This window comes from Sceloporus undulatus, chromosome 2 (genome assembly GCF_019175285.1).
Source record: "Sceloporus undulatus isolate JIND9_A2432 ecotype Alabama chromosome 2, SceUnd_v1.1, whole genome shotgun sequence".
NCBI lineage: Eukaryota > Metazoa > Chordata > Lepidosauria > Squamata > Phrynosomatidae > Sceloporus > Sceloporus undulatus.
The window spans coordinates 187717988-187743915 of NC_056523.1; the positions used below are offsets into that span (position 1 = coordinate 187717988).

General features: G+C 46.1%; 2 protein-coding genes across 5 annotated transcripts in view; both read left to right on the forward strand.

Moving 5' to 3' along the window:
• Positions 1-13562, forward strand: part of KCND1 (potassium voltage-gated channel subfamily D member 1) — a 66344-nt gene extending 52782 nt beyond the window's left edge. Inside the window, exons 5-7 of the mRNA XM_042449505.1 lie at positions 117-212; positions 2040-2287; positions 11231-13562. Of these exons, the coding sequence (XP_042305439.1) occupies positions 117-212; positions 2040-2287; positions 11231-11450 (564 nt within the window). The 3' untranslated portion in view covers positions 11451-13562. The remainder of the gene's footprint in view (positions 1-116; positions 213-2039; positions 2288-11230) is intronic.
• A 6545-nt stretch (positions 13563-20107) lies between these two features.
• Positions 20108-25928, forward strand: part of OTUD5 (OTU deubiquitinase 5) — a 55461-nt gene continuing 49640 nt past the window's right edge. For 3 of the 4 annotated variants that reach the window (XR_006101942.1, XM_042449506.1, XM_042449507.1), the window contains exon 1: positions 20108-20742. Coding sequence is in view for 2 of the 4 variants with exons in the window: in XM_042449506.1 (XP_042305440.1) it covers positions 20110-20742 (633 nt within the window). In the remaining 2 variants the exon portion in view is untranslated. The remainder of the gene's footprint in view (positions 20743-25928) is intronic. The other variant, XM_042449508.1, reaches the window with a different exon arrangement.

Consider the following 25928-nt stretch of genomic DNA (forward strand, 5'->3'; position numbering starts at 1 on the left):
TTGGTATTCAAGACAGAGTTGCCAATTTAGAAATCAAATGAAAGTGTGTGTCTGTGTTTTGTGTGTGTTGTTGTCTAATTCAATCCATCAGTGCTCATTTCCCTTTTCTTCCACAGGACAGAGATCCAGATGCACATGCTTTGGCTGTGCGCAACCGCTCAGCCTTTGAGCAGCAACACCATCACTTGTTGCACTGCCTTGAGAAAACTACTGTGAGTAGCAAGACATGGGGGGGAACAAAGGTGGGACTGGGGCAAAATGAGTGGAGGGCAGATTGGGTTTGGTGATTGCAAGGGACTTTTAGGCTGGGCAATGGGACTGACTTGCTTTCCATCTTATGCAACCTCAGATAGTTTTAAAAACTGAAGTGGTCTCTTCTAGCATTCTGGAAAGTAAAATCTGTCCAACTCATTTCCCACTCTGGGCAGGTAACATTTTCATCAACTAAGTTGGAGTTCAATGACAAGCTATTCTTTCATTAAAGTTGTAATCTGATGCAAGCACACCTGAGACCAAGCCTTGCTGAACACAGTGAGACTTGTTGTTGTTGTATCCCTTAGGGTTGCTATACATCACAAATGACTTGATTTCTGATGTATGGCAATCCTAAGGCAACTCTAATATGGTGTTTTCTTGCCAAGATTGGTTCAGAATAGATTTGCTATTGCCTTCCTGTGAGGTTGAGGGCATGTGGCTTGTCTGAGGTCACCTGTAGGTTTCCATGGGCAAGAGAGGATTTGAACCCTGGTTTCTTAGAGCCCTTTAATAATGTAATAGTGAACACAGTGGTGATGTAGCAGACATTCAGTGCTTCCACTAAGAACAAGAAAGATCTGTCTGACAATCCAGTCAGCTCTTCCAAGGGTGGTGGTAACACTGTCTTGTTAGCCTCCAAAAGGAAGACTTCAGATGGCTGTAGCTCCTTGATGGGACAACTGTCACCTATAATTATCCAAATTATCCAATAATTTGGTAAATCAGATGCTTTGGTTTTCATCTCCCAGAAATCCTCGCATTGCAGTGTGGGAACTGTAATCCACAAAAGCTCCTAACCCCAGTCCTAGAGAAAGCTTGAGCCAGCAGCCTTTGCTTGGCGCTGTCCAAGGTCCTGTTTTCATCTGCCTTCCGATGAAGTGGGTTTTTGCCTGCTTTGACCAAGATCAACTTACTTGATTTAACCTTGCCTACATAGGCATTATGCCTAAATATCCTGAAGGCACCACACCTCATTTAATCTTGGAAGCTAAGCAGAGTCATCCCTGGATGGGAAACTGCCAAGGAATATTTGTAGGTGCTGTAGGCTATATTGCAGAGCCAGTGGCAAACCACCACTGAGTGTTCCTTGCCCAAGAAAACCTTGTGAAATGTATGGGGTGGCCATAAGTCAACAGGCAAGTAGAAGGTACATGTGCATGCGCACGCGCACACACACACACACACACAGAGGCACTGCTAAGGCTCTGGGCTGGCAGTGGTGGGGCTAGGGTGAAAGGGAAGGCTTGATGAAAATCCCGCCAGTTTACTAGATCTCCCTATGAACCACCTATATAAGTTTAAACCTATCTGTAGTCATAAAGATTAGATTTTTTTTGCTTTTTTAGTAAAAGATGAAAAATCCAAACTTGATATTCTTGGAGCGGTAAATTTTGCATCAGAGTCAAGATTTCTCATTTGGACATTGTAACTATATATGTACAGCATATGCACAGCCACAATGGCTTCCCTCAGTCGGATAATGTGACAGAAGAGCTGCTGCTGCTCCTGTTCACTTGTATTCCACCTCTGATCCAAAAAGGGAACCTACAAACAAATGCGGATAAAAACACAAAGAGATAAGTTAAAATAGACCCTAAAAAGTACGTTTAAAATGCAATGCATGTAAAACCAATCTGTCTAAAATGGAAAAGACAGAAATAAGTAAAATGGCATATGATTAAAGAGCCAGAATGTGCATGGCATGGGGACAAGGTGTAAGAAAGGAGGTACTCATACCAACATTGTTTTCTCCTTTTCTCTGCCAAATTTCTCGCTCTGTGCAGAGTCATGAGTTTACTGATGAACACTCCTACAGTGAGTTCTGCCTGACCGAACCCCTGGGCTACCGGACCAGCCGCAGCACCTCTCTCTCTTCCCAGCAAGGCAGCAAAGGTGGCCTCAGCACTTCCTGCTGCCCTCGCCGCACCAAACGCCGCACCACCCGCCTGACCAACTCCACCATGACAGTGAGCCGTGCCAGTGCTCAGGAGCTGGATACAATAAACAGCCAAAAAAGTGCTGCCCCCCAGAGGTGAGGACTGTGTTTAAATGTCCCATCGTGTCTTGCTCTTGGGAAAGGCACTTCTGCTTGGGTCATTCCTTTTCTGTGGGACAGAATGAACATTTGCCCATCTCTGTTCTATACTGGGGATTGTATAGAAAGGTAAGGAGAAGGAATTCATAGGACAGAAAACTGTGATACAAAAAGTGGCCTCTGCAAGCTGATCTATGAAAAATGTAGGTAAGATACTAGGACTTAAAAAAAGAACTCTAGTCAGTGTGTCAGAATCTGGAATAGTCTTTCAAATACAGTGGAGGAACAAAAAATATATCAGTGCTTGGAAAATTTACTTTTTGTATGCTGTAGTCTTAAGTATTTCAGATCCAGAAAACCTTGTGATAGGTCCACCTTTGGCTTGCCATAACTTGGAAATGGCTTGAAGGCACACAACAACAACAAATAAGAGGAAGGAACTGGCAAAACCACTTCTGAGGATCCCTTATCTGAAAAAACACTATGAAATTCATGGGGTTGCCATAAGCAGACAGGTGACTTAAGGCACAGACAAACACAGTACAGACTGCCACTAAGTAGTATTTCCTAACTCACCATCACCACTTATAGAATCATAGAATCACAGACCCCAAAGGCCATCCAGTCCAACCCCATTCTGTTATGCAGGAACTCACAATCGAAGCACCTCTGACAGATGGCCATTCAGCCTCTGTTTAAAGATCTGCAAAGGAGTGTGTTCCACTGTCAGGAAGTTGCTCCAAATGTTGCAGTGGAATTTCTTTTCCTGTAACTGCCCTTCCCAAGAGGTGAACAAAATTTCATACGGACACCATAACCATCAGATCATCATAATGTATCATCAAACTGAAACTGAATTACAGCCCATTAAAACTGAGCAGCAGCAATAATAATCATCTACAGGCATCAAACGTCCCATTGCTGCTTCCTCTCTCTTCCTCTCCTATAACTGCTCATCCATCCGGTAAATGTTACTGGATTTGTTTCACTGCCGAGTTGCTCTGTTTCGACCTAGGATGTAGCTAAGCTGTAAGTACAGCCACATCTGTTGTGTCATTAACAATTAATTTTTAAAAGGAGACATTCAGCCAGTTTAGCAAAAGACGCTGTCTTCATTCTATAGTAGCAGGACTGGAGTCACTGGAAGCAGGCCGTAGGAAGAGAAGAGCTTTCCGCAATATGCTAGAGAGCCCCAGCAGTGATCCTTGGTGTAGGAATAGGAAGGTTATGTAACTGCATAAGAAATGTTCTGATTTTGATTTGTGAACTCACAGTGAATACGATTTGATAGGTTAGGCTGAGAGATAGTGATTGACCCAAAGTCACCCCAAAGACATCACTAGGGTGGTGCAGGCCACACCAGATGACACCTTAAGGGCAAGTGACACCACTCTTCCCTAAACAGAAATGGGCTGTGGTGCTTGCCTGCATCCCTTTAAAATGCTGAAGAGATGGGGTGAATGGGGTGAGGCTCAGTGAAAGGAGGAAGGAGACATCCCAAAGTTTTTTAAATTTAAGCTCCAAGGAGATGGACATGATTTCTATTCAAGTGTGCTTAAAGTTGCAGAACCTCCTGTTCCAAACAGCACTGTTTTTTATCCAGACTGCAGTCCAGAATGGAGGACACTCTCCTTGTCAGGATTTGCATCTAATTGTATTTTTCATTAAGGGCTTTAAGGCTGCATCCAAATGTTACAATTCTCCTGAATAGCACAGCAGAAGAGTCCTGCAACCCAGTCCTTTCCTGGCACCTCATTGGATGCAAGGAACTTTGGAGACAGTGTATTTATCTTACATTTAATATCTAATTTGGTGTATTATTGCCAAAAATACACTGGGATTTAAATTGTGATTGTGTTTGCAACATTCAATTCCAGTTAGCCCCATAGATACCAGAATTTGATACAATCTCCCTCTGCCTAAAGAGAAGGCTGACCGTGAGGGTGAAATTTCAAGTATTTTCCATGGGTCCCCATCCTGATGAGAGAAGGAATAAGGATGCAAAGCAATCATTAGAAATGTTTTAAAAGAAAAAGTATGATTTATTGGGATTGCTGAATTGTAGGATTTCTTACTGGAAAATGGGCATGGCTTTAGCACAGGATTCCAGTTATCTGAGTGTAGAGCCAGACCCAGATCTGCATTGGGAAAAAAGACTCAATACATGTTGTTGTTGCTGTGTCTTCAAGTCATTTCCGAGTTATGGCAATCCTAAGGCAACCATATCATCTTATTTTCTTGACAAGATTTGTTAAGAGTGGATTTGTCTTTGCCTTATATTGAGGCTGAGAGAGTGTGATTTGCCCAAAGTTACCCAGTGGTTTTCCATGACCGAGGAGGGATTTGAACTCTGGTCTTCAGAGTTGTAGTCCAACACTCAAACCATGCTGGCTTACTTACTAAGATATAAATCCCAACCTTTACCCTTACAGCTGCTGTTTACTCCTTATTTTTTTAAAACCTCTGCATAACAGCTAGCGTTGTAAAGAAGATCCACAAACCTTCTCATCCTCAACAGCACACGGTTTCTTGACAAATTGGGGCACCTCCCCCAGGAAGCAGATAACCACTATGACCTTCTTTTATTAAATTTGGAATTTTTTTTGCTAAAACAGTTGTGCAGAAAACTTTTTTGTATGCAACCTCCCTTGTTTTTCCTTCCACAAGATATAAGGATTTCTGCATAGAAATGTTGTTTTGATTTGAAACCAAGTAGACTGTTTGATTGGATTTTAAACCAATTTTTTTTATTATGACATGCAGAGGTAGCTATGTTGGCCATTTAGCAAATTCAAACAAAAATCTACCAAACAGTGATACCTTTATTGGCCAACTGAAATGCACAATATACTTGTTGCAAGCTTTAGAAGCTCCCTGGCTTCTTCTTCAGGCAAGGTGTTCCAAACAAAACAGGAAGCCATGTTTTCTCTTGTTTTGTTTGTAACACCTTGCATGAAGAAGAAGCCATAGAGCTTCAAATGTTTGCAACAAATATATTGTGCATTTCAGTTGGACAATAAAGGTATGACTGTTTGGTAGATTATTTTATTTATTGTTTAAGACACTTGCCAAGAAAACCCTATGATAGCGTTCCCTTAGGGTTGCCACAAGTCACAAATGACTTGGAGGCACACAACAACAACAACAACAACAACAAATTTCTAACATCACATACAGTTTGGACCTTTAATTTGATGCCTTTATTCCAATCCACTTCCTGTAATTGATCTGTGATGGTCTCTCTTCCTGGCTGCAACTGACTAGAATGGCAAGTTCTTAAAGGCTTTGCGGAAAGGAAAGTGGGAAGAGTTGGTTGACATCCCAAAAAAACTAATTACAGCTCCTTGGGGAGTCCCGACTCCAGTTTTGGGGACCACAGATCTCCAATAGGTTTTTTTTACCATGATCTTGGGATCAACATGAGTCTGCAAGGTGGTTCTGTTGCAGCAGAAGGGAGAGAAGGCATATGCTGTTTTGGAGTGGCTTGCCAAAAGCCAGATAGTTTTCTTACAGAGGGGCGGGGGCAGTAATAATAAGCCCCCCTGGAGTGTAGATTTAGATTTGCGGTCCATGGTTGGAGAATGATTCAGAGGAGAAGTGAGCTGGCAGAGGGTTTTGAATGAATGATGCATGAGGAAAAGCTGAAGGAGAGCTGGACATGACTGGCTCAGAGGAAAGGAGATTAAGGTAGTGGTGGGGTTTGAAGTCATGAAAGCCATTTCAGACGTCTGAAAGAGATGTCACATAAAGGGAGGATGACAGACAGCTTAGTGGCATCCCTTGGGAAAGGATGAGATGAGCCAGTTGCAGCAAATCAGGCAGAGCGTGGGCCTCTAGAAGTGTTTTCTGGCTGCAAGGATGGACGGGCAATGGAGCAAGCGGGAGAGTTAAGATAAGCATGCATTGGGGAGATTTCCTTTTTACGTCGGAGGAGTTTTGTGGTTTGCACAGGGTGACCTTTGGAGTGCATTACAGCTCTCTGACAGAGCAAAGGCAAGGCATTTTACTGCCCGAGATGGAGAGTTAAGTGCCTCCTCCATCCCCTGCCACAAGTCAGGGTTCAGAGCTCTAAGAAGCAGCTAAGTTATTTTGGCACACAAGGCAATAATTCCACAAGCACCTCTCCTCCATCGTTGCTGAGCTTGGAAATAACTAGTTACAAATAACTAGTTACTTGTCATCAACTCCTCTCCCCCAAGAACAAATGTGTACAGTACCTACATTATACAACCATTGTAACTTAACAAGGGATATATTCACTCTTTTTATGGCACAACTGTTAATGTTTCAGCTGTTTTCATATTTACATGGGAGTAGCCTCACTAATGGGTGGAAGAGGACCATTACATGCAGTGTTGCCAACAAGCCTCGATGATATTCCCCGGAATGTTTTACCAAAATCCCGGGAATTCCCTAATATTTACCGGAATATTCAGTCAAAATCCCCAGAAAGAAATTAATTAATTTCCCCAGATTCCAGGCAATTCCCCAGAAATTGGCAACAATGATTGCATGTTTCTGTCTCTGGCTTGTGCTTCTGCCTTGCACTCTTTTATGAGCATTGAGGCAACATTGCAGAGAACAATATATTCTGCACCACAGACTGGCAGCATTCAGATTTATAGTTTCTTGTGGGTTTTTGGGCTATGTAGCCGTGTTCTGGAAGAGTTTATTCCAGACATTTTGCCTGCAACTGATGCAGGCGAAATGTTAGGAATAAACTCTTCCAGAACACGACCAGAACTGCATTCTTAGCAATAGAATTAGAAGAATAACAATATCAATAACTTCAGAATTTGCCATTATTTCATGACTCCCAAAATCTGTAGAGGCAACAAAATTTACCACGTCAAGAGAGTTAAATAATTGTCTGCAGATAAATTGTTGGAAACCTCCATACTGTGTTGACCAAGGGTACATCTGCACTGTGGAAACAATCCAGTTTGACACCACTTTAACCAACATGGTTCAATGCTATGGAATCCTGGGATTTGTAGTTTGATGTGGCACCAGAGCTCTCTGACAGAGAAGGCTAAATGTCTCACAGAAGTACAATTTCCAGAATTCCATGGCATGCAGCCATGACAGTTAAAGCGGTGTCAAACTGGATTATTTCTGCAGTGTAGTTGGAACCTAAGGGTGCATTTACACTGAAGAAATTGGTGCAGTTTGACACCACTTTACACACTGTAGATCCATCCTTTGGAATCCTGGGATTTGTAGTTTTCCACAGTCTTTAGCTTTCTCTGCCAAAGAGTGCTCATGCCTCAAAAACCCCAAGATTCTGTAGCATGGAGCCATGGCCATTAAAGTGGTGTCAAACTGCATTATTTCTACAGTGTAAATGCTCCCAAAGTTGCTCTGAGGCCCCTAGGTATTTTTCCTGGAGGTTTAATCCTAGTTAAGAAACAAGCACAGGTTCTGCGAAGAAGAAACGTAGAATACAGCAGTCGGGGAACAAAGCTGCACACAGTGTCTGTGGACACAAGAGCCAGGTGCTGAGCTGGACAGAGGTGTTGAAGGGCTTGAGAACAGATCTGGAAAATAGCATAGAAAACAAGCTGGATGAATGAAAGGGGCCTCAGAGAAAGATGGACAACAGGCAGATGAAGTGGAAAAGCTGAAAAAAGAAAGATAGGAAAATAGGTTGAGGATCTAGGGATGAAAGGAGCTGTGCAAGAGACGGAAAGAGACAAGGGAACCAGGGGTGCAATAAACTGAAACTTCACGTATAAAGTATGAAAATATGCCAATTTTAGTATTCTAGTATTATTGAATTAAGCTGTTTCCTTGCATCAATCACTCCTCTGGGGCACTTTTTTTAAAAGGGGAAGCATGGAATCTGCTGCCCTCTTCTGGGAGAAGAAATTTAATGTCACACATTAAATCCAGAGTCAAACTTTTACTGTAGCAACTGTGCACTGACTTCATAGTACAGAAAAGGAGAGCTGGATAGGCAACGAGCCTTTACCCTTTTCAGGTCAGTCCTTTGATTCTTTAGTGGCAGAGCACACTGGTGGCATATCTAGGCAGTGAACCAAACCAAGTTTGCTGACTCCTATCCCAGTTACATTTATTTTTATTATTTTAAAAAGAAAAAATTCTGGAGCTCAAGAAATAGAAACTGTATTCGGTGTCCAAGAAGCGCTTTCATCATGCATTATAAAATACATCCCATTATTCCCTCCCTCCTAAAACAATACCATAATGAAATACCATTAAAACAATCATAACAGTCAATCAGCGACAGAGAGATGGGCAATTTTGATGTGTGGGCAAAAACAGGACCTTTGCCCATCTCTAATCTCTGTGGATCTGCTCAAAGACACTTATCACTAGCAGGGCTATAGCTATATTGGGGGGCAAAATGAGGGTACAGTGGACCTTCCACATTTGCTGCAGTTAGGGGCACAGGACCCCTGTGAAAGTGGGGAAAAGCACACTTAAAAAATCATTCTTTTTTTTTTCACCTGAGACAATACCACTCTAGGAATCTGTAGGTTGTCCAGCACAATCCTGTGGTCAACATCTGCTGGATGCTGACCACAGAATTGCCCTGGAGGACCTACGAATGCCTAGAGAAGTGCTCTCTCTCTCTCTCTCTAGGAATCTCTAGGTCCCCCAGCACAATTCTGTGATCAGTTTCTAACAGAGTCATGCTGGAGATCCTAGAGATTCATAGAGAGGACATATTAATCAAATCTGCAAAAGTCAAAACCACAAATGTGGAGGGACAACTGTATTCTCCCCCAAATAAGAATTGTGCCCTGCCCTGTTAAATTTCATGTCATTCCCCAAATTTATAGCATTGCAGAGAGTGACCTGGTTTCCACCTTGCAGGTATAAAGAACTTTTGACACTATTTTAACTGTCATGATGCTATCTTGTGGAATCCTAGGATTTGTAGTTTGCTGAGGTATTTAGCCTGGTCTGTCAAGAAAGCTCTGGTGCCTATCACACCCTACTTGGAGGGAGGTCCTTGTTATCTTTGGTCTTGCAGACCACAGGAGCACTTTCAGTGCAAAAAGAGGCATGACAACCTGCGCCTCTCTCTGCACAGGCTGGAAGGAAATGACACTTGGGGTGTGGCCAGACTGCAGAATTAAAGCAGTTTGACACCACTTTAACTGTCCTGACTATCCTTCAGAATCCTGAATTTGTAGCTTGATTAGGTGCCAGAGCTCTCTGGCAAAGCACACTGAATAAACTCACCAAACTATAACTCCGAGGATTTCTGAAGATAAAGTCATCAAAGGTAAAACTACTTTATTTCTGCAGTATGACTACTCCCTCAAGAGACACAGAAACATGTTCACATTCAGAACTCCATTCCATCAGCAGATCCAAGCATCCCAAATTGAAGTTTGAATTGAATCATAGAATTGGAAGAGACCACAAGGGCCATGCAGTCCAACCGCATTCTGCCATGCAGGAACTCTCAGTCAAAGCATACCCAACAGATGGCCATCCAGCCTGTTTAAAGACCTCCAAAGAAGGATGATTAGGGGAAGACTGCCCCATGTTGTTGTTTGGAACATCTATTTCCCCTCACATTGCAATTGGGACTTCAGCTAAACTCAAAGGGGATGAGGGAATCCAAGAGCTGCAGGGAATGACAGGTTATGTCATAGCCTGCATCTGCACTATCGAATTACTGTAATGCAGTTTGATATTGCTTTAACTGCCATGGCTCAGTGCTATAGAATTATAGGGTTTGTAGTTTTGTGAGACATTTAGCCTTCTCTCTTGGAGAGCTCTGGTGGCTCAACAAACTCCAGATGCAAAGGATTCCATAGCATTCAGTTAAAGTGGTGTCTGCATTAATTCTGCAATGTGACAGCAGCCATAGGCCTGTCAAAATCCCAGTGCTTCCAGCTTCTGAACCCCTGGCTCCACTGTGCCACTGTCTTCATACTGGAAATTATCAAGGAGCTGAATCTGGAGTGGGGGACTCCAGACTCCTTCTCTAAACACATCATTTCTCTTGGCATGAGAAAAATGGCTTGTGGAACAAGTTTGAACCATAATGGCCTATAAAACAAATTTGTACTAGAACTTCTCCGCTATGTCTATAAAATATAGTGTAAAGCATATGATGTATTTACCAATAAATATGTGCTTGTAAATGCACTGCTAAATAATTGGTGATGAGCAATGTGTCAAAAAGATGGGACAGAGGATGAAGAATGGGCATGAGAGTAGCCTCAGAGGGTCCCTCTGCTATTCCTCACACAGAAAGAATTACTGAGGGTATGTAGTTCAAAGCATGTGATTTCCTCAGAGGGTTGAAAGTCAGAGCCTTTTAAATTAATTTCAATATTTAAAAAGGCTTTGAGTTTCAATTCCTCCCTTGGGAAACCATATTTTTCCTGACTGAAAGATATAAATCATGAACTATTTTATAATTGTGTGCAGGAAAAAAATAATAAGGATAGATTCCTCCCATTAGTGGGAGGAAATTAATATGCCTTTGCACTATTCTCCCAATATTTGGATATTATTGGATATGAATTCTGAAAAGCAAACCTTGATGTTGCCATTTTATATAAGGAACATCATTTTATTATCCATTGTATTTAATGGGACTTGAACATCCACAAATTTTGGTATCCACGGGGGGGGTGTCCTCGAACCAAACCCCAGCTGTAATATTCTGTAACCAAACTGCAATATTCTTCCCTGTCCTGCTCTAATTTATATGGCCCTTGTAATTTACCAGTGTGGAGAATAGCTGGAGGTCCGTCCCTGATGCAAGAGTGACGCACTCTGTATATGATCCAGAACACCCTTTTACATCTGTCTCAGGTGTCCCAGGTTTATCTCCATGGCCTGACAAAATGGCAGTCGGGACCAAGGAGCCTGGGAAATGGGAAACAAAGGCTAAATGTCCAACCCACTTTCTTCACTTCTCTTGTCTCCCCATGTCTTCCCCCTTTGCAGCCGCTCCAACCTGAATGCCAAGACTCACGACAACTTGAAGCTGAACTGTGACACCCCAGACTTCACTGCAGCCATCATCTGCATCCCCACCCCTCCTGCCAACACGCCTGATGAGAGCCGCCCTCCTTCGCCCGGAGGAGGCTCCGGTGGACCCCTGCGCAATTCCAGCCTCTCCATCCCATACATCCTCCATGAGACTGTCAAGATCTCCTCCTTGTAAGAGGAGACTGGGGTGGGGCGGGCTGCTTCCTCCGTCCTTCCTCTCCCCAGAATCACCGCTGACCCTTGGGGTCCTGATCTGGAGTTCCTCTCTGCACAGGCCTCCCACCCTGCCCTCCAGCTGCAGCCTGAGGGAGATCCATTGGGGTGTCACACAGTTTTCTTTTCTTTTTTCGAGGCAACGTCAGTGGCCACCACCAAGAGGAGCTGGCGCTCCAAAGCTTCCAATGCCTGCCTGGCTCCCCCACCCTCACCCCTACAATCAAAGCCATATATGAGAGGGGAGAAGGGTGCTAGATGCTATGCAACCACAGGGGCAGAGAGACGGAGGCAGGGAAAAACTGGTGCCCCATTGAAGGAGCATAGCCCAAACAGTGGAGGAAGACAGAACACTAAAGGCAATTTCATTCCACCAATTGTGTCCTGCATTGGGAAACAGGGCAAGGGCTTAGGGTGAGCTGAGATTCCTGTCTGGGTTTTGTTGCCTTCTCACTCTGGAACGGAGCCAGGGTTAGGGATCTGAAGAGTGGCAGAGACAGGAAGTGAGGCCCTTGGCTTTGGAAGAGAACAGAAGGGGCTGCAATAATGGGAGTGCAAGACTCTGGCGTGAACATGGCCAGGAGAGATGGTCTTGTGCCATAGTCTACTTTTACTAAGGAAAAGAAGGCTCTCTGAAGACGGAGGCTCTCTTGGATAATGCCCCTCAGCACTGTCCGGGAAGTAGTGCTGTGAGAATTGGGAACTCTGGAGCTTATTCCAGCCGAGGACAAGGTAGCCTATGGTGAAAGAGGGGAGAAAAACAAAGAAAATGAATCCACTAAGCTTCCAACCATTTTCCTCCCCATCTTCTGCCTCTCCTGGCTGAGACAAAGACATTACTTGGGGCAAATGGTGCCCTATATGCCTCTTTCTCTCCTTCTCTCTTGGCCTTCCTTTTCCTCCTCCTTCTAGTACCTGTTCTGACTCTAGGAATCTGCACTTTAAAACAAACAACAACAACAAACCCCAGTCTATTACACCGAAATGCAACACCTCATGGGAATCTCATGCATCACGCCTTCCCCACCCTGACCACACACACACAGACACATACACCTCCCCTTTCCACCGCATAGCATCTAGACTGTGCATGTGTACGATACCTCCTCCGAGAGCGGGGAATCCCGAGTCCACAGCTACAGAGCATCTCAAGCATGTGTAGCTGGCACCCCCGTTCTCAGCCACCCCACCCCAGACTAAAGATAACGCTGTGAAGAACTGATACCAAACCTGTGGAGCAAGGACATGGCTTCTGCCGCCACCATCCTCCTCCTCCTCCAGACACCTCTCTTCCTACCACCCCAGTTACTATAAATAGTGAGCGAGTGAGTGAGAGAGAGACTGTCTTCTTGAGAACTAACCTTTCATTGTCACTGGAGACGGAAGGTGAATATGGCAGAAAGCGGGAGAAGAACTTTGGTGCAATGACAGCAGGTACCGTTCTAGGTATCAGGCGAGTCACTTGTGCCATAGCATGCCTCAAACTGGCCGTCTCTCAGCATCCTGGAGAAGGTGCCTCTCTCCACAGGAGTGGCATTTTGGTTTTGCTCTGCTCTCCCTCTTGGTCTTCTCTTCTTTTGCAAAGTATCCTGATTTAAGCATGGCTTATTTCTTAATTATTATTTTTTTAAAAGAACAGGGGCAGCTGAGAGTTACTGATGAAATAAGTCATTGCTTGCATCAAGGATGGGAAAACTGTGCCCTTCCCAAGGCTGTGTTTGGACTTCCAACTACCATCAGCCCATGGCCATCAGGCATAATGGGGATTATAGTTCAACAATATCTTAATAGTCACAGGTTCTCCATCTCTGACTTGGGTCCAGAGGAAGGGAACACAACCAGGTGTGCTTGAACTACAGTCCCCGTAATGACTTGACCATTGGCCTGTGGGCTGGGGCTGATGAAAGTTCTGATCCAAAACATCCTGGCTTGGTTTACCACAAGGTTGCTAAACTCTAGTCTAGCAGGTTAGAAAGGAGACCTGGCAGAGAGTTCACATCCTTATTTGGAAAAAATAATAGCACATTTTGTGATAAGCATATAGTATGATGCCTGGGGACCCAAATTCCTGTATTTGAGAATCTAGCAAAGGAGTGGTAAGTGGAATCTAAATAGGTACTGAAGACTACTATCCTTGATCAGTTCCACAGTTAAGCATATTGGCTATCATCCCTTTTTCCATTGATCAGAGCTTTGATTTAATTACAGCAATTAAAGTGAAGCAATAGCTCCACCTGCTGGGTAGTTAAAGAAATGCTCATAAATGGCTTCATCACCCTTTTGTGCTGATTACAGTATTGAAGTCTGATGCCTTTTGAACAAAATCATAGAGGGTGCATCAGTAAAGCTGGAGGAGGTGACAATATCTCCTAAGAAGGCTGAGTAGGTGGTTTTAAAGGACTGCTGCACAAGCTGCACAGGGTAGAGAGGAAACCAGCGAAGCCAAAAGAACATTCCTTTTAGTGGAAGAAAACATTCCATTGTGTACTGCAGAAAGTGGGGGAAATCCCATGCTATCCTAGCGCCCCATCGGATTAGTACTATGGACATTTAGCCAAAAGCAAAACTCACTCAGCTGTGTAGAGTGTGTTTCCAAGTGAATTTTTGTCAAAATTTAAACCTTTGTTAATTTGTCAGGCTTCCAGTTACAGAACTGGGAAACCAATACCAACCCCAAGCAAATTCCACTTTTTAAGCAGAGAGCTAAGGATGCATTCCCTTGAGCTGTTTTATTTCTGGAACAATATTGAATGTATCCCTAAAGGTAGTAGCACTCACCCTTTGACACATTCTTCAATAGTCTAATATGAAACTGTTCCTGAAGGATCAATGCATAGATTACTTATTCTCCCTATGCAAGATTCAACTGAAAAAAACAAGTTGGGAGAATACAATTATTTCTGAATGCATCTCTGTTTACAGCTAACACAACATCTTAAAACCACACATCCCAAAACTCCTGAAAGATTAACTGGATTTTCCCAGGTTCCTGAAACTAATAGCAATATCCCCAGATATCAAAATATGCAAAGGGCAAATGCTGCCCTCCTTCCATGTTTGGGGAAGCGAGATAAAAATTGACTTCTGTAAGGTGAGAGGGTTCTCTTCGTTCCCATTTACACCTAAACTGCTCAGTGGAATAAACTGGACATCCAGACTACTCAATAGATGCAGCAGATTGGTCTTGGTCAGAGAAAGGATCCATCACCTTTGGTAGGTAGAGATCCCACTTTGGTAGGTAGAGTGCCACCACCATCACTGGGAGGCCTGTTTTGGGGAACTTCTGGGACTGGTTGATTTTTGCACATTATGTATCATCTATTCTGGTCAGCCCACTTTCAGTTAATGGAAAAGGTGGCAATCCCAGGCTTGGTCATGGATCCATGGCCCTCATGATTTAAACTATAGCCATTGCTAGGAGATATGCCATAGTTGTAACTGCCTGGTGCCTCTATGCAAACAATGGGGATGGGTACAGTATGGCTCTCCTGATGTAATTGAACTGCAACTCCCAGCATTCTTCAACTGCGGCAATGCCTAGCTAGGGTTGATGGGAACTGCAAGCCTGCAACATCTGAAGAGCTGCATCTACCTCTCCCCAATCCTGAGTTTAGGAAGTTCTGCTCATGTTCCCTGGCTTTTGCTACTCCTCTCTGGTTTGTTCCTCCTTATGTATCCAGCCCAGTCTGCCTAATGGGGTGAAGGAGAAGATGGTTCCTTCCCCATCCCAAGCGAGGTGGGATTGCCAGCTGAATCTTTAACCCTGGCAAAAGGAGAGCATTCCCCACCATTTCAAGGGCAGTGGCAAAGAGCGTATGGGGCAGGTCACATGGCATTAGCACGCACAATTCTGCCTGCTTCCTGGCACACGGCACTTGCTCCCACCTGGAGTAATTGTTTCATCATACCTAATAACTGCCCCAGCCTTGCTGTGCATTATCCAAAAAGATGTTGAAGAGTCAAGCTGTCTGAGGTGGTGGGTTCTGACCATACCTAAAGAGCCAACTCCTAGCAACCCAAAGATGAACATATCACAGGGTTGTCCTGGCAAGATTTGTTCAAGGGGGGTTGTCTTTGCCGTCCTCTAAGCCTGAGAGAGAGTAACTTGCTCAGAGTCACTCAGTGGGTTTCCATGGCTGAGCAGGGAGTCAAACCCTGGTCCAACACTCAAACCACTTCACCTCACTGGTTCTCCCAAGGAACTATAGGCACATCAAATGTTGTCAACTGCAACTGCTATAGTCTCTTGCCAGTGGCAGTGCTGTGTGAGGCTTCTGGGAGCTGAAGTCCAATACATCTGGAAGGCTAAAGTGTCCCCACTCTTGAACTAGACCCCTGATCTGATCTAATAAGACTCTCCTTGATGTTCATGCTTATCCTTTCTTCATTTCAGTAGAGTTGCATAGGAATCTTTCAGTGGGGTGTGGCTGGTATGAGTTTGTAGGAGAGGGCAAATATTTTAGCCTCAGATGCTAAATCAATTTGGCACAGGATAGAGGACAGTGAGAGAATATCCTTATTTTTGCCATGAGGAGGACATTATTCCCTGGGCTCCATAATGAAGTAACTTAAAAACTCACCAGCCTCCCTCCCTTTAATTCCACTTTATCCCTTGCTCTTGCCTGGATCTAGCCTTGTTAATCAAGTTCTAGTCATTAAATGACACCTAGGCAAGTGCCATCCCTTTATGTCCAGTCTACAAGAGGCTCAAAAGGCTGATTCACATAAGTGAGCAAGGAGATATAACGCTGACTGTCAAACTGGGCAACTCTGGGTGTGTTACAGAGTTGCTGCGTACCTGGCAACAATGCACCAGGATCATGTTATTTTCTGTATCACTTTGTGCCGCAGGCCTTCTGGTGATAGTGGTGCATGTGTATATGTGGTGGGCAAACACCTCCCTGCATGTAGAAATGTTGCATGTCAGGGAACAGACTAGGCTGAACCTCTTTCTCTGACAGATTAATTTTTTGCATGTAGGAAGTTTTTTTAAAGGAGCATTTATATACACAAAACAAAGCCATGTGCAGTCTGAAGTGGTACATTCCAGGAAAAAAAAAACATTGCCATTCAGTTCTGCTAAGTATATACATTATATTGAGCCCAACCCTTACTATGACCAAACTGGAGCTTTGGCTGAACAATGTTAAAAGAAAAGTGTGAGGTCTGGGGAAGGAGTGGCATAGATTCCTCATGCCATTTTCAAATGTTCTATGCGCGACTTTAGTCAAGTCACTTCAACTCAGGTTCCTGTTGTTTGTGTACAAATAGAGAGAATAAAATTGACCCAAACGGAGGGGAGATGTCTGCGAAAAATGTGTGCAAGCAGACCAAGAGAGAGGCAACGGATGCCAAGGGTGTTTGGGAGGGGTGCTGGCCTTGGAGGAATAGTGATGTAACTTTATGTATAATATCCAGTGGGAGAGAAAGAGTGTGTGTGTGTGTGAGAGAGAGAGAAGCTGCTCAAAGGAGGTGGACGCTGCTGTAGTTCTGTGCCAATTAAAACAAATGGAATGAGAGCTCAAACAAAAGCCATGCGTCGTGTTCTTCATTCTAGTTTCTTGGGAAATTTTTGAGGAGTGGGTAACACTCATGGGAATTTGTGGGCCTCCTATTTCAATGTTGTTGTTAAAAAATACCCTTTTGTGTTATGAGAATGGCATGGATTGTTTCCCAGAAAAGAGGGGGGCAAGTACACCCCAATTCCTGTTAAATAAATCATGGTATGGGTGGATTCATATTAATGAGGCCAGGAATGGGAAACTAGTGCGCACATGCACGCACGCACACACACGCACACGCACACACACACACACAAACAATCAGCAAAAAATTGGGAGTGGGAGATAGGGCCCAAACAGACAGGCCAAAATAAAGCTGCTTCGGGTCACTTTGGAGGTATGCTGTTTAAATGACACACAAGTCTTAAGAGGCCAGAGGCTGCATGGAGCGTGGTTTTGGCACCACTTCCGGCCTCTTAGGACTCATGCAGCATTTAAACAGCATACCTCCAAAGTGACCCAAAGCAGTTTTATTTTGGCCTGTTCCATGTAATTTTGTTGTGTACCTTCAAGTTGTTTCCGACTCGCAGCAACCGTGAAGCTGTGGTTTTCTTGACAAGATTTGTTCAGAGAAGGTTTGCCGCTGCCTTTCCCTGAGGCTGAGAGTGTGTGACCTGCCCCAAAATACAGCTTTTTATTTCTCACCCAGTGGGTTTGATGGTTGATCAAATCTTGGTCTCAAGTTGTAGTCCAACATTCAAACCATTATGCCACACTAGCTCTAGTGGAGTAGAATACCCCATAACCAAATGTCCTCATAAACCAGAGCACCACCGCTATGACACTAATGACCAATGGCTTTAAAGCAAGGATGGGGCATGTGTTGGCTTTTCAAATGTTGCTGACCTGTGGCTCCTGTCATTCCTGTCCAGGACTGATGGGAGTTTCAGTCCAGCAGCAACTGGAGATCAGATTCTTGTAGGAGGGCTATTAATGGGCATTGCTCATGATTACTTGGTGCCTCTGTATTTGATAGACCATCTGTGATCCTTTGACTAATAGCTGCTGTGGAGTAGTAGCTGAGAAAGGCTGTTGATTTTATTTCTGGCTGCATCCGCACTGCCGAAACAATCTGGTTTGGCACCACTTTAAGTGCAGTGGCTCAGTGCTATGGAATTCTGGGGGTTGTAGTTTGCTGTGGAACAAGAGCTCTGCAAACCACACTCCCTAGATTTCCATAGCATTTTATTTATTGATGAAAAAGGACCCTACCCCAATGTTCCTGCGAATAATTCAATGAAAGAAAGGTTCCTGACACACTGTAGAATGAATGACACCACTTTGACAGCCATGGCTCCAGTCTATGGAATCTAGGGATTTGTAGTTTGTTGCAGCACCTAACATAGAAGGCTAAATTTCTCATAAAACTACAAATCCCAGGATTCCATAACGTTCAGCTGTGGAAGGTAAAGCATTGCCAAACTGCATTACCTCTGCAGTGTAGATGGAGCCTAACACATTACACTCTGCGCCCACGCTTTGTTTCTGTAACACTGCAGAAATGATAACCCAGTTTGACACCACTTTGTCATGGCCCAGTGCCATGGAATTCTGGGATTTGTGGTTTATTGTGGCACCTGGGCTCTCTGACAAGAGAAAGTTAAACGTCTCAAAGAACTACAAATCCCAGAATGCCATAGCATTGGGCCAGGGCAGTTAAAGCGGTATCAAACTGGATCATTTCTGCAATGTAGCCTCACATTTGAGGAGGGCTTCTGAGGCAAGAGAGGCGCCACGCAAAAGGCAACTGTAAGAACTTTGTAGCCAGCCTATCAGTTTCCGCGGCCGAGATCCCTCACAGCCAATCAGAAACAGCCTTGCTTGCGTCTCAGCCAATCAGAACTCAGTGAACCCTCTGCAGACCAATGAAGAGCCGGCAATTACTTCCAGGGGCGCTATCGGAATGAAAACGGGCCTCTTCCCTTCAATGGCACGGAGGAAGAACGGGGCGGGGCGGCGTCCTGATTGACAGCTCCGCTGTCCAATCAGCGAGGGACTTCCGTCACTGCCGGCCACTGAGCGCGAAGTCATGTGCCACGCCTTCGCTACGGCTAGAGCAAGGCCCCGCCTCCCTTGTTGGTAAGGAAGGGGGCGTGGAAACGGAAGTGGAGTTCGCCGGGGTCAGAGGCCGGCTGTGTTGTTGATGTTGACAGTAGGCCGGGCGGTGGGAGAGCACGCAACAACGCCGCCGCCTCCGCTGCTGCTGCTTCCAGGAGACCGCGCAAGGCCTCACAAGGAAAGGGAGGAGAGTTTAGGGGAGCCGCGTCCCTCTCGGGCGCCTCCTGGGGTGGCTGCCTAGTTCCGCGCTCCTTCCGCCCGCCCTGAGAGGAGAGCGATGCCACTGTGACTGCTCCCCTTATCCGGGCATTTCCCTTCCCCTCCCCCCCCAAAGAAGTGGTCCCCGTCCCTCCTCAGCTCCCCTCCCCTGAGCCCTCACATCCGGGCCCCTCCCGGGCTTCCCCCGGAGCCCTCCTCATCCGGGGACCCGCTCGCTCCTTGGCCGGCGCCAGGGGGCGGAGGGAGGTGGCGGCGGCGGCGGCGGCGGCGGCGGCGGCGGCCTCTCCCCCTCCCCCCTCCTCCTCCCCCCTCCTCCCCCAGCCCTCTACTCCCGACCAGTATTAGCCCTTCCATCCGGGGACTTCCCCAACAAAGGGTCCCTTGGGCCCACTGCCAGCCCTCCATCCGGGCCCTTAGCCCCTCGCTCTCCTCAGTCGCATCCTTAGCCTCTCCCTCCGGGCCCTGGTCCATTCGCCTCCTTTACCCTCTCCCTCTGGCTCCTTGTCCCCTCAGCTGCTCCATCCGGGCCCTTGGGCCCTGAGCCTTACCCTCCTTCGCGTCCTTAGCCCCTCCATCCGGGCCCTTGTCCCGTCGGCCTCCTTATTTGCATCCTTGGCCCCTCCATCCGGGTCCTCCTCCGCTTACCCTCCTCATCCGGGTCCTTCTCCCCTCGGCCTCCTCCTCCTCTGGGTCCCGCTCCCCTTCGCCCTCCATCCGGGTCCTGAGCCTCCTTGCCCTCCTCATCCGGGTCACCCCCCTCGCCCCCTCGGCGGCCCCGCTGCCATGACGATCCTTCCCAAGAAGAAGGCCTGCCCGGCCTCGGGGGACGGGGACCGGGACCCTCCGGGCTCCCGAGGGGGCGGCCCTGGAGGCCCCGGGGGTCCCGGCGGCGTCGGGGGCGCTGACCCTCACCCGCGGGGCTGCTCCGGCCCGGACTCGCACCCGCGGGGCCCCGGCGGCGTGGGCGGAGGGGGCGGCCCGGGAGACCCCCACTCGGGCCGAGGAGGAGCCCGGCCCCGGGCCTCGCCGCCTCCCCCGCCGCCCCGATGGGGGCTGCCCCCCGCCGGGTCCCCTCCGCCGCCCAGCCCCGGCGTGGGAGCCGGCGGGGACGGGCCCGGGCTGGGCCTGCTGGACCCCGGCGTGGCCGAGGCAAGGGGCGGCGGAGGCGGCGGAGGAGGAGGGTGCTGCTCCGGGCCTGGACACAGCAAGCGGCGTCGGCGCGGGGGGCCCGGCGGGGGTCCGGCGGTGGCGGGGCCCGGGGGCGGAGGAGGAGGCGGCGTTGGCGGCGGGAGCGGAGGCGCAGGAGGGGGCAACAGCCCCGAGCATGACGAGGCCGGCGCCGGCTACAACAGCGAGGACGAGTACGAGACGGCGGCCGCCCGCATCGAGAGCATGGACCCGGCCACGGTGGAGCAGGTACCTCCGGCGCCGTGGGGAGAAGGGCCCGCTTTGGCACCGCCTTAACTGCTCTGACCCCCGCCTTAGGCAATCCTGGTATTAAGTAGGGGGAAGAAGGACTAAAAGAAATGAGAGTGCTTGCCCATAGGGAAACGTAAGGGAACACTTGCCCATAGGGAAACATTGGGGAGCGCTTGCCCATAGAGTATGGATATGACGACTGGACAGTTAAAAAGAAGAAAGGAAGAGAATCCCTCCATTGGAGGTTGTGTGGTGCTGGAGAAGAGTGCTGAGGCTCCCATGGACATCAGCCAAAAGGACAAACACATGGGTCCTGGAGCAAGTCAAGCCGGAAACATCCCTGCAGGGAGCCAAGATGGACAAACTGAGGCTGTGGTACTTCAGACACATCCTGAGAAGGGAGGACTGCTTGGGAAAGACAATAATGCTGGGGAAGGTGGAGGAAGAGAGGAAGGCCACAAGCCAGATGGAGGGTGTCTATTAAGGAGGTCACCATGGGTTTTATGGGGCTGCAGGAATTAAGCAGAGCAGTGAAGGACAGAGGGTCCTGGAGATGGCTCACCCATAGGTCACCATGGGTAGAGATCAACTCAAGGGCAGTGAACAAAAAGAGAATCATTGGGGAATATTTGCCCATAGAGAAACCGTGCTTGCCCATAGTAGGAAATCACTGGAGAATAATTGCTATGCGCAGTGTTTTCCAGTGATTCTGTATGGGCAAGTACTGTCATTTGTCCCCTCGCCCTGAGTCAGGCCTTGCCATTCCGTAGCAAACCAACACACAAATCAACATGTAAATCACTGCCTCCTAATTTTCAAGGGTCGCACAAGTATCTATACTCTGCACACATTTCCATGCCACTGCCCTCTGAAAATGCCAGCCACAGATGCAGGGGAAACATCAGGAATAAGCTCCTACAGAACATGGCCCAAAAAAACCCACAGAAAATATAGATGCCAGCCATGAAAGCCTTCAGTTTCACATTTGTATTTGTAGTTTAGTTATGGCACCAGAGCTCTCTGACAGAGAAGGCTCAACGTCTCACAAAAGTAAAGTTCCTAGCATTCCATAGCACAAAGCCATGGCAGGTAAAGCGGTCTCAAACTGGATTCATTCTGTAATGCAGATACAGCCTTGAGCGGCAACCTTGGTTTATGCCACATAGTGTCAGCTCAGTAAGAATTGCCGAGGAGTCACCTCCTGGTGACTCTTGTGTGCTGCTTTCTCACATGGCAAGACCCTTCTTGAACAAACTTTGCCAACAGAACCCCCTGATAGGTCCACCTTTGCTGTTGTGTGCCTTCAAGTTGTTTCCAACTTATAGCAGGTTTTCTTGGCAAGGTTTGTTCACAGGAGGCATGAATTCCTTCCCATGAAGCTGAGAGTGAGATCTATCCAAGGCCATCCAATGGGTTTCCATGGCTGAGCTGAGGATAAAACCCTGGTTTCCAGACTCATCCAACATTCAGACCACTACACCATGCTGGCTCCTCCAAGTTGGAAAGGACTTGCAGGCACACAACAACAACAACAACAACTTTGTTGCTTTCTCATGTGGCAAACCACCTCTGAACAAATCTTACCAAGAAAACGCTGTCATGATAAGAGTTGCCTTAGGGTCACCAGAAGTAAGAAATGACTTGAAGGCACAGCAACCACATGCCACTCAGCCCAGTGTAGGATGACCTCCCAGGAGTGGCCCCCATAATGTATGTCAACATGCTCTCTATGGTGTGCGCCTCCCAAGAGAGGGGGCTATTTTATGCCTCTGTTGGGCCAAAGTGACTCTCACAAGAGCTTCACTTAGTTGGCTTGTTTGTTGGAAATAAGTACAAGGGAGCAGGATAGGTGCACAATCCTGAGGAATTTCTCTGTTGTAAAGAGGTGGACCAGCTTTACAATGACTATTTGGTTTTGCTGGAGGACCTAATACATATAAACCCTTTCAAAAAAGACAGCAAAAGAATCTCCTGTGGCCAAAGCACTTTCATTATTTTTGTTTAGTTTTAGGTACCCTTGTAAAAGGAGAACTCGATCAGGCTCAATGTGGTGGCAGACAACTGGTCAGAATAACTTGTGTAGTTCTCAGGCCTATACATAATAGGGAAATTAAACTCACCTGTAGGCATTTTTTCCACTTAGGGTGAACCCACCCTGCAGAAATAATCCAGTGTGACACCACTTTAACTGCCATGGCTCATTGTTGTGGCGTCAGAGCTCTCTGATGGAGAAGGCTAAATGTCTCAGAAAACTACAGTTCCCAAAATTCCATAGCACTGAGCCAGGGCAGTTAAAGTAGTGCCAACCTGGATTATTTCTGTAGTGCAGACGCAGCTTTTTTCAGTAAAAGGAAGGGCTGTGTAGCCAAAAGAGGGATCCCTGTTGTGTCCATTTCAAGGAGATTTTGTTTCAGTCCAGTAAAAACTAGGAGCAAGGCAGGTATTACAAGAAAGTGTCATAGTGAAAACTAGGGGGAAACAATGCAGGAAGTGGGTGTAAAAGACAGGATTCTTTCTGATCTATTTGGCTGATGAAGGAAGTCTTGGATAACCTAAGGCTGAAGAAAATACATCATCCCTCATAGAACATGACGTTGTTTTTTAGGACCAGAAAGAGATTGGACACCCGTCTGTTGAGGGATGGGCAAAGGGAAGCATTTACATTCAAAGCAATGTGGGTGAGTGGGTAGAAATCCCATAATATTTGGCATACAGTGTAACAAAAGAAAGAAAGGAATGATTCTCCACTGAAGTTCATAAGGAACATTTGGCCCTCTGGATATTTTTGGCTTTCAGCTCCCAGAAACTCTAGTCAGTGTGGTTAATGGGCTGTAGGTCCATGGAAAGAGACTTTGGGAGTTGTAGTGCAGATCACCAGGAGAAGCAAAAGACTCTCCACTCTGATGTGCCATCTTTCAGGGAGAGACAAGAGCAACCACTCAGGTTTCTGCATGTGAGCCCCTGAGGACCAATTTTGAATGGAAAGTAGGCAGTTTGTCTGCGTAAATCACATTTCCTTTCTGTGACAAACTGTCTTAAAAATGGCATTATTCTGTTCTGGAGGGACTGGGGATGTGCTTTGCTTGAGGAGAAGACAGACCTTTATAAGGTGGGGGAAGAAGACTGCTAAATGGAAGGAAGATGGAAAAAATAACGTAGGTATACTTAGGGATCCTTTCAGAAAACAAGAAAATGGCCACACAAGTAATGACATTGTGATTTCTTGAGGTTTGGAGACTTTCCATGCTTGCTGATTGTTATCTTCTTGATTTGTAAATTGTAATTAAATGTGACAGTTGCCATGTGGGGTCAGGTTCTGCATTTTGTTAATTTGAGAGCAACTGTGTGGTAGAAGAAGAGTATCTCTTACACAATGTAGACATTGTGGAGCCCTTGGTTTGGACTACAACTCCCATAACTCATGATGTTTGCCTGTTTAGGCAGGGCTTGCATAGCAGTCCAAAACATGTGCCGCCACTAGATTGCCTGTCCATCAGTGTTTGTGAGTGTTTGAGATTGTCCAACCTAGAATTCGTTCTTCTGACTGGCAGCTGTTCTCATGGATATTAAGCAAAACCCTTTGCTCCTTGTCTTGTTTCCCACAACTCTTTATTTGGAAACGCTGAGGGCTGAATCTAGGATCTTGTGCAGGATCAGTAAAGTAGAGGGGCCTCTTCAGTGCAGAGGTAAATACATGATTATTTCATGTAGAAGGTTCATAAGTAATCTCTATTTACAATACAGTACTTTTAGAGGAGTGAAATGACATCCATGCTAAAATAAACCAGTTAGTGTTAAAGGTGGTGCTAGATTCCTCCCCTTGCCCCCATTCATTCTTCACTTTCATCTTATTAGGTAATTTCTCTTTAGGGTTTACTATTTGATATAGTTCAGGTGCATCATTTTTCTATAGCATTCTTGTTTGTTGATGGATATACTTTCTGTTTTGCTTCTGGGTAGCACTATCCCATTCAACTGCTTGAGGCCTCCTTAGCAGAAATGCCATACAGTATTGTAAAAAGGTTTTCTTTAGGTTAAACTAACGCTGTGTCAAGAGTTATGGTACCCAACTTGCAAGGAGTAAGAGAGGGGATGGAAATATCGCTGATGAATCAGAGAGCAACTGAACACGAGATCCTCTTTTATTGCCACCAGGCTAACATGCATCTGGAAGCTAGTTTGAGATCAGTACAATCAAAATGTTTCCACAGCATAAACACTCAAATATTCTGCCTTTGGGAAACATTTGCCAGATCTACAAGCCTGCCACAGAAATTCTCTGCATTGTAGAGGATTTGAGGACGTATTCCAGGTTGCTTATTCAGTAAAGTAGAATAGATTTAGGGTAAAGTCTTCCAAACATTTATCTTCCCTAGCCCAGACTGGTAATAGAGGTTTGTCTCATTCTGCTATTAGTGTGATGATGAAGGGTTGTAAGAGTTGGAACAGCTCTTGCCACCCTCTCAGGCTTCTTTTGGAAGTGATGTGAAATCCAGATGTTGCATAGTTGAACCAGAATTCCTGATGTATTTGGAATTTAACTTAAGGTCCTGCCAGATGTGGAACCATAAAAGAAACCAGTTTCCACTGCTATAGAGAGAAAAGGGTAAGGCAGCCGTTTTAAATTGCAACTCTGTGGATTTGGCTTTATTAATGGGGGCGGGTGGAAAGTGGCTTAAATGGTTGGGCAACAAAGCAGATGGTTTAGGAGAGCTGCAGAGCTTTGTATTCTGAGGGAGAAACCTTTAAATATTTGTTTTGAAGTGTTTATGTTTCCCTACACACGTTTGAGGTGAATAAAGTGCTTATAATCACATGGGGTATGTCAGAAGGGAAGGTATTATAAGTGTTCACTCAACAAGTACTCAAAACAATGGCATAATTCAATTAACATATTAGCTGGGCCAGCTTGGCACCATCTTCCCCACCCACGTGGTGATTGTTGACATGATTCCTTATCCTGCACATGGCCAATTGAGTGTTTGTGTGAGAGAGAGGGGGGGGGGCATCTGGACAGAGCCATACATAGTTATCCCCTGGCTATCAAAATCAGTACAGGATAGATCCCCATCAGTGTGCATTCTGTGATAGCAGTTTCACACATGTAGGTCACTATTGCCTATTCAAGCAAATTGGCAAGTTACTCTGGAAAACGCTTTGACTGTAATGGCTTCTGTAGGCCA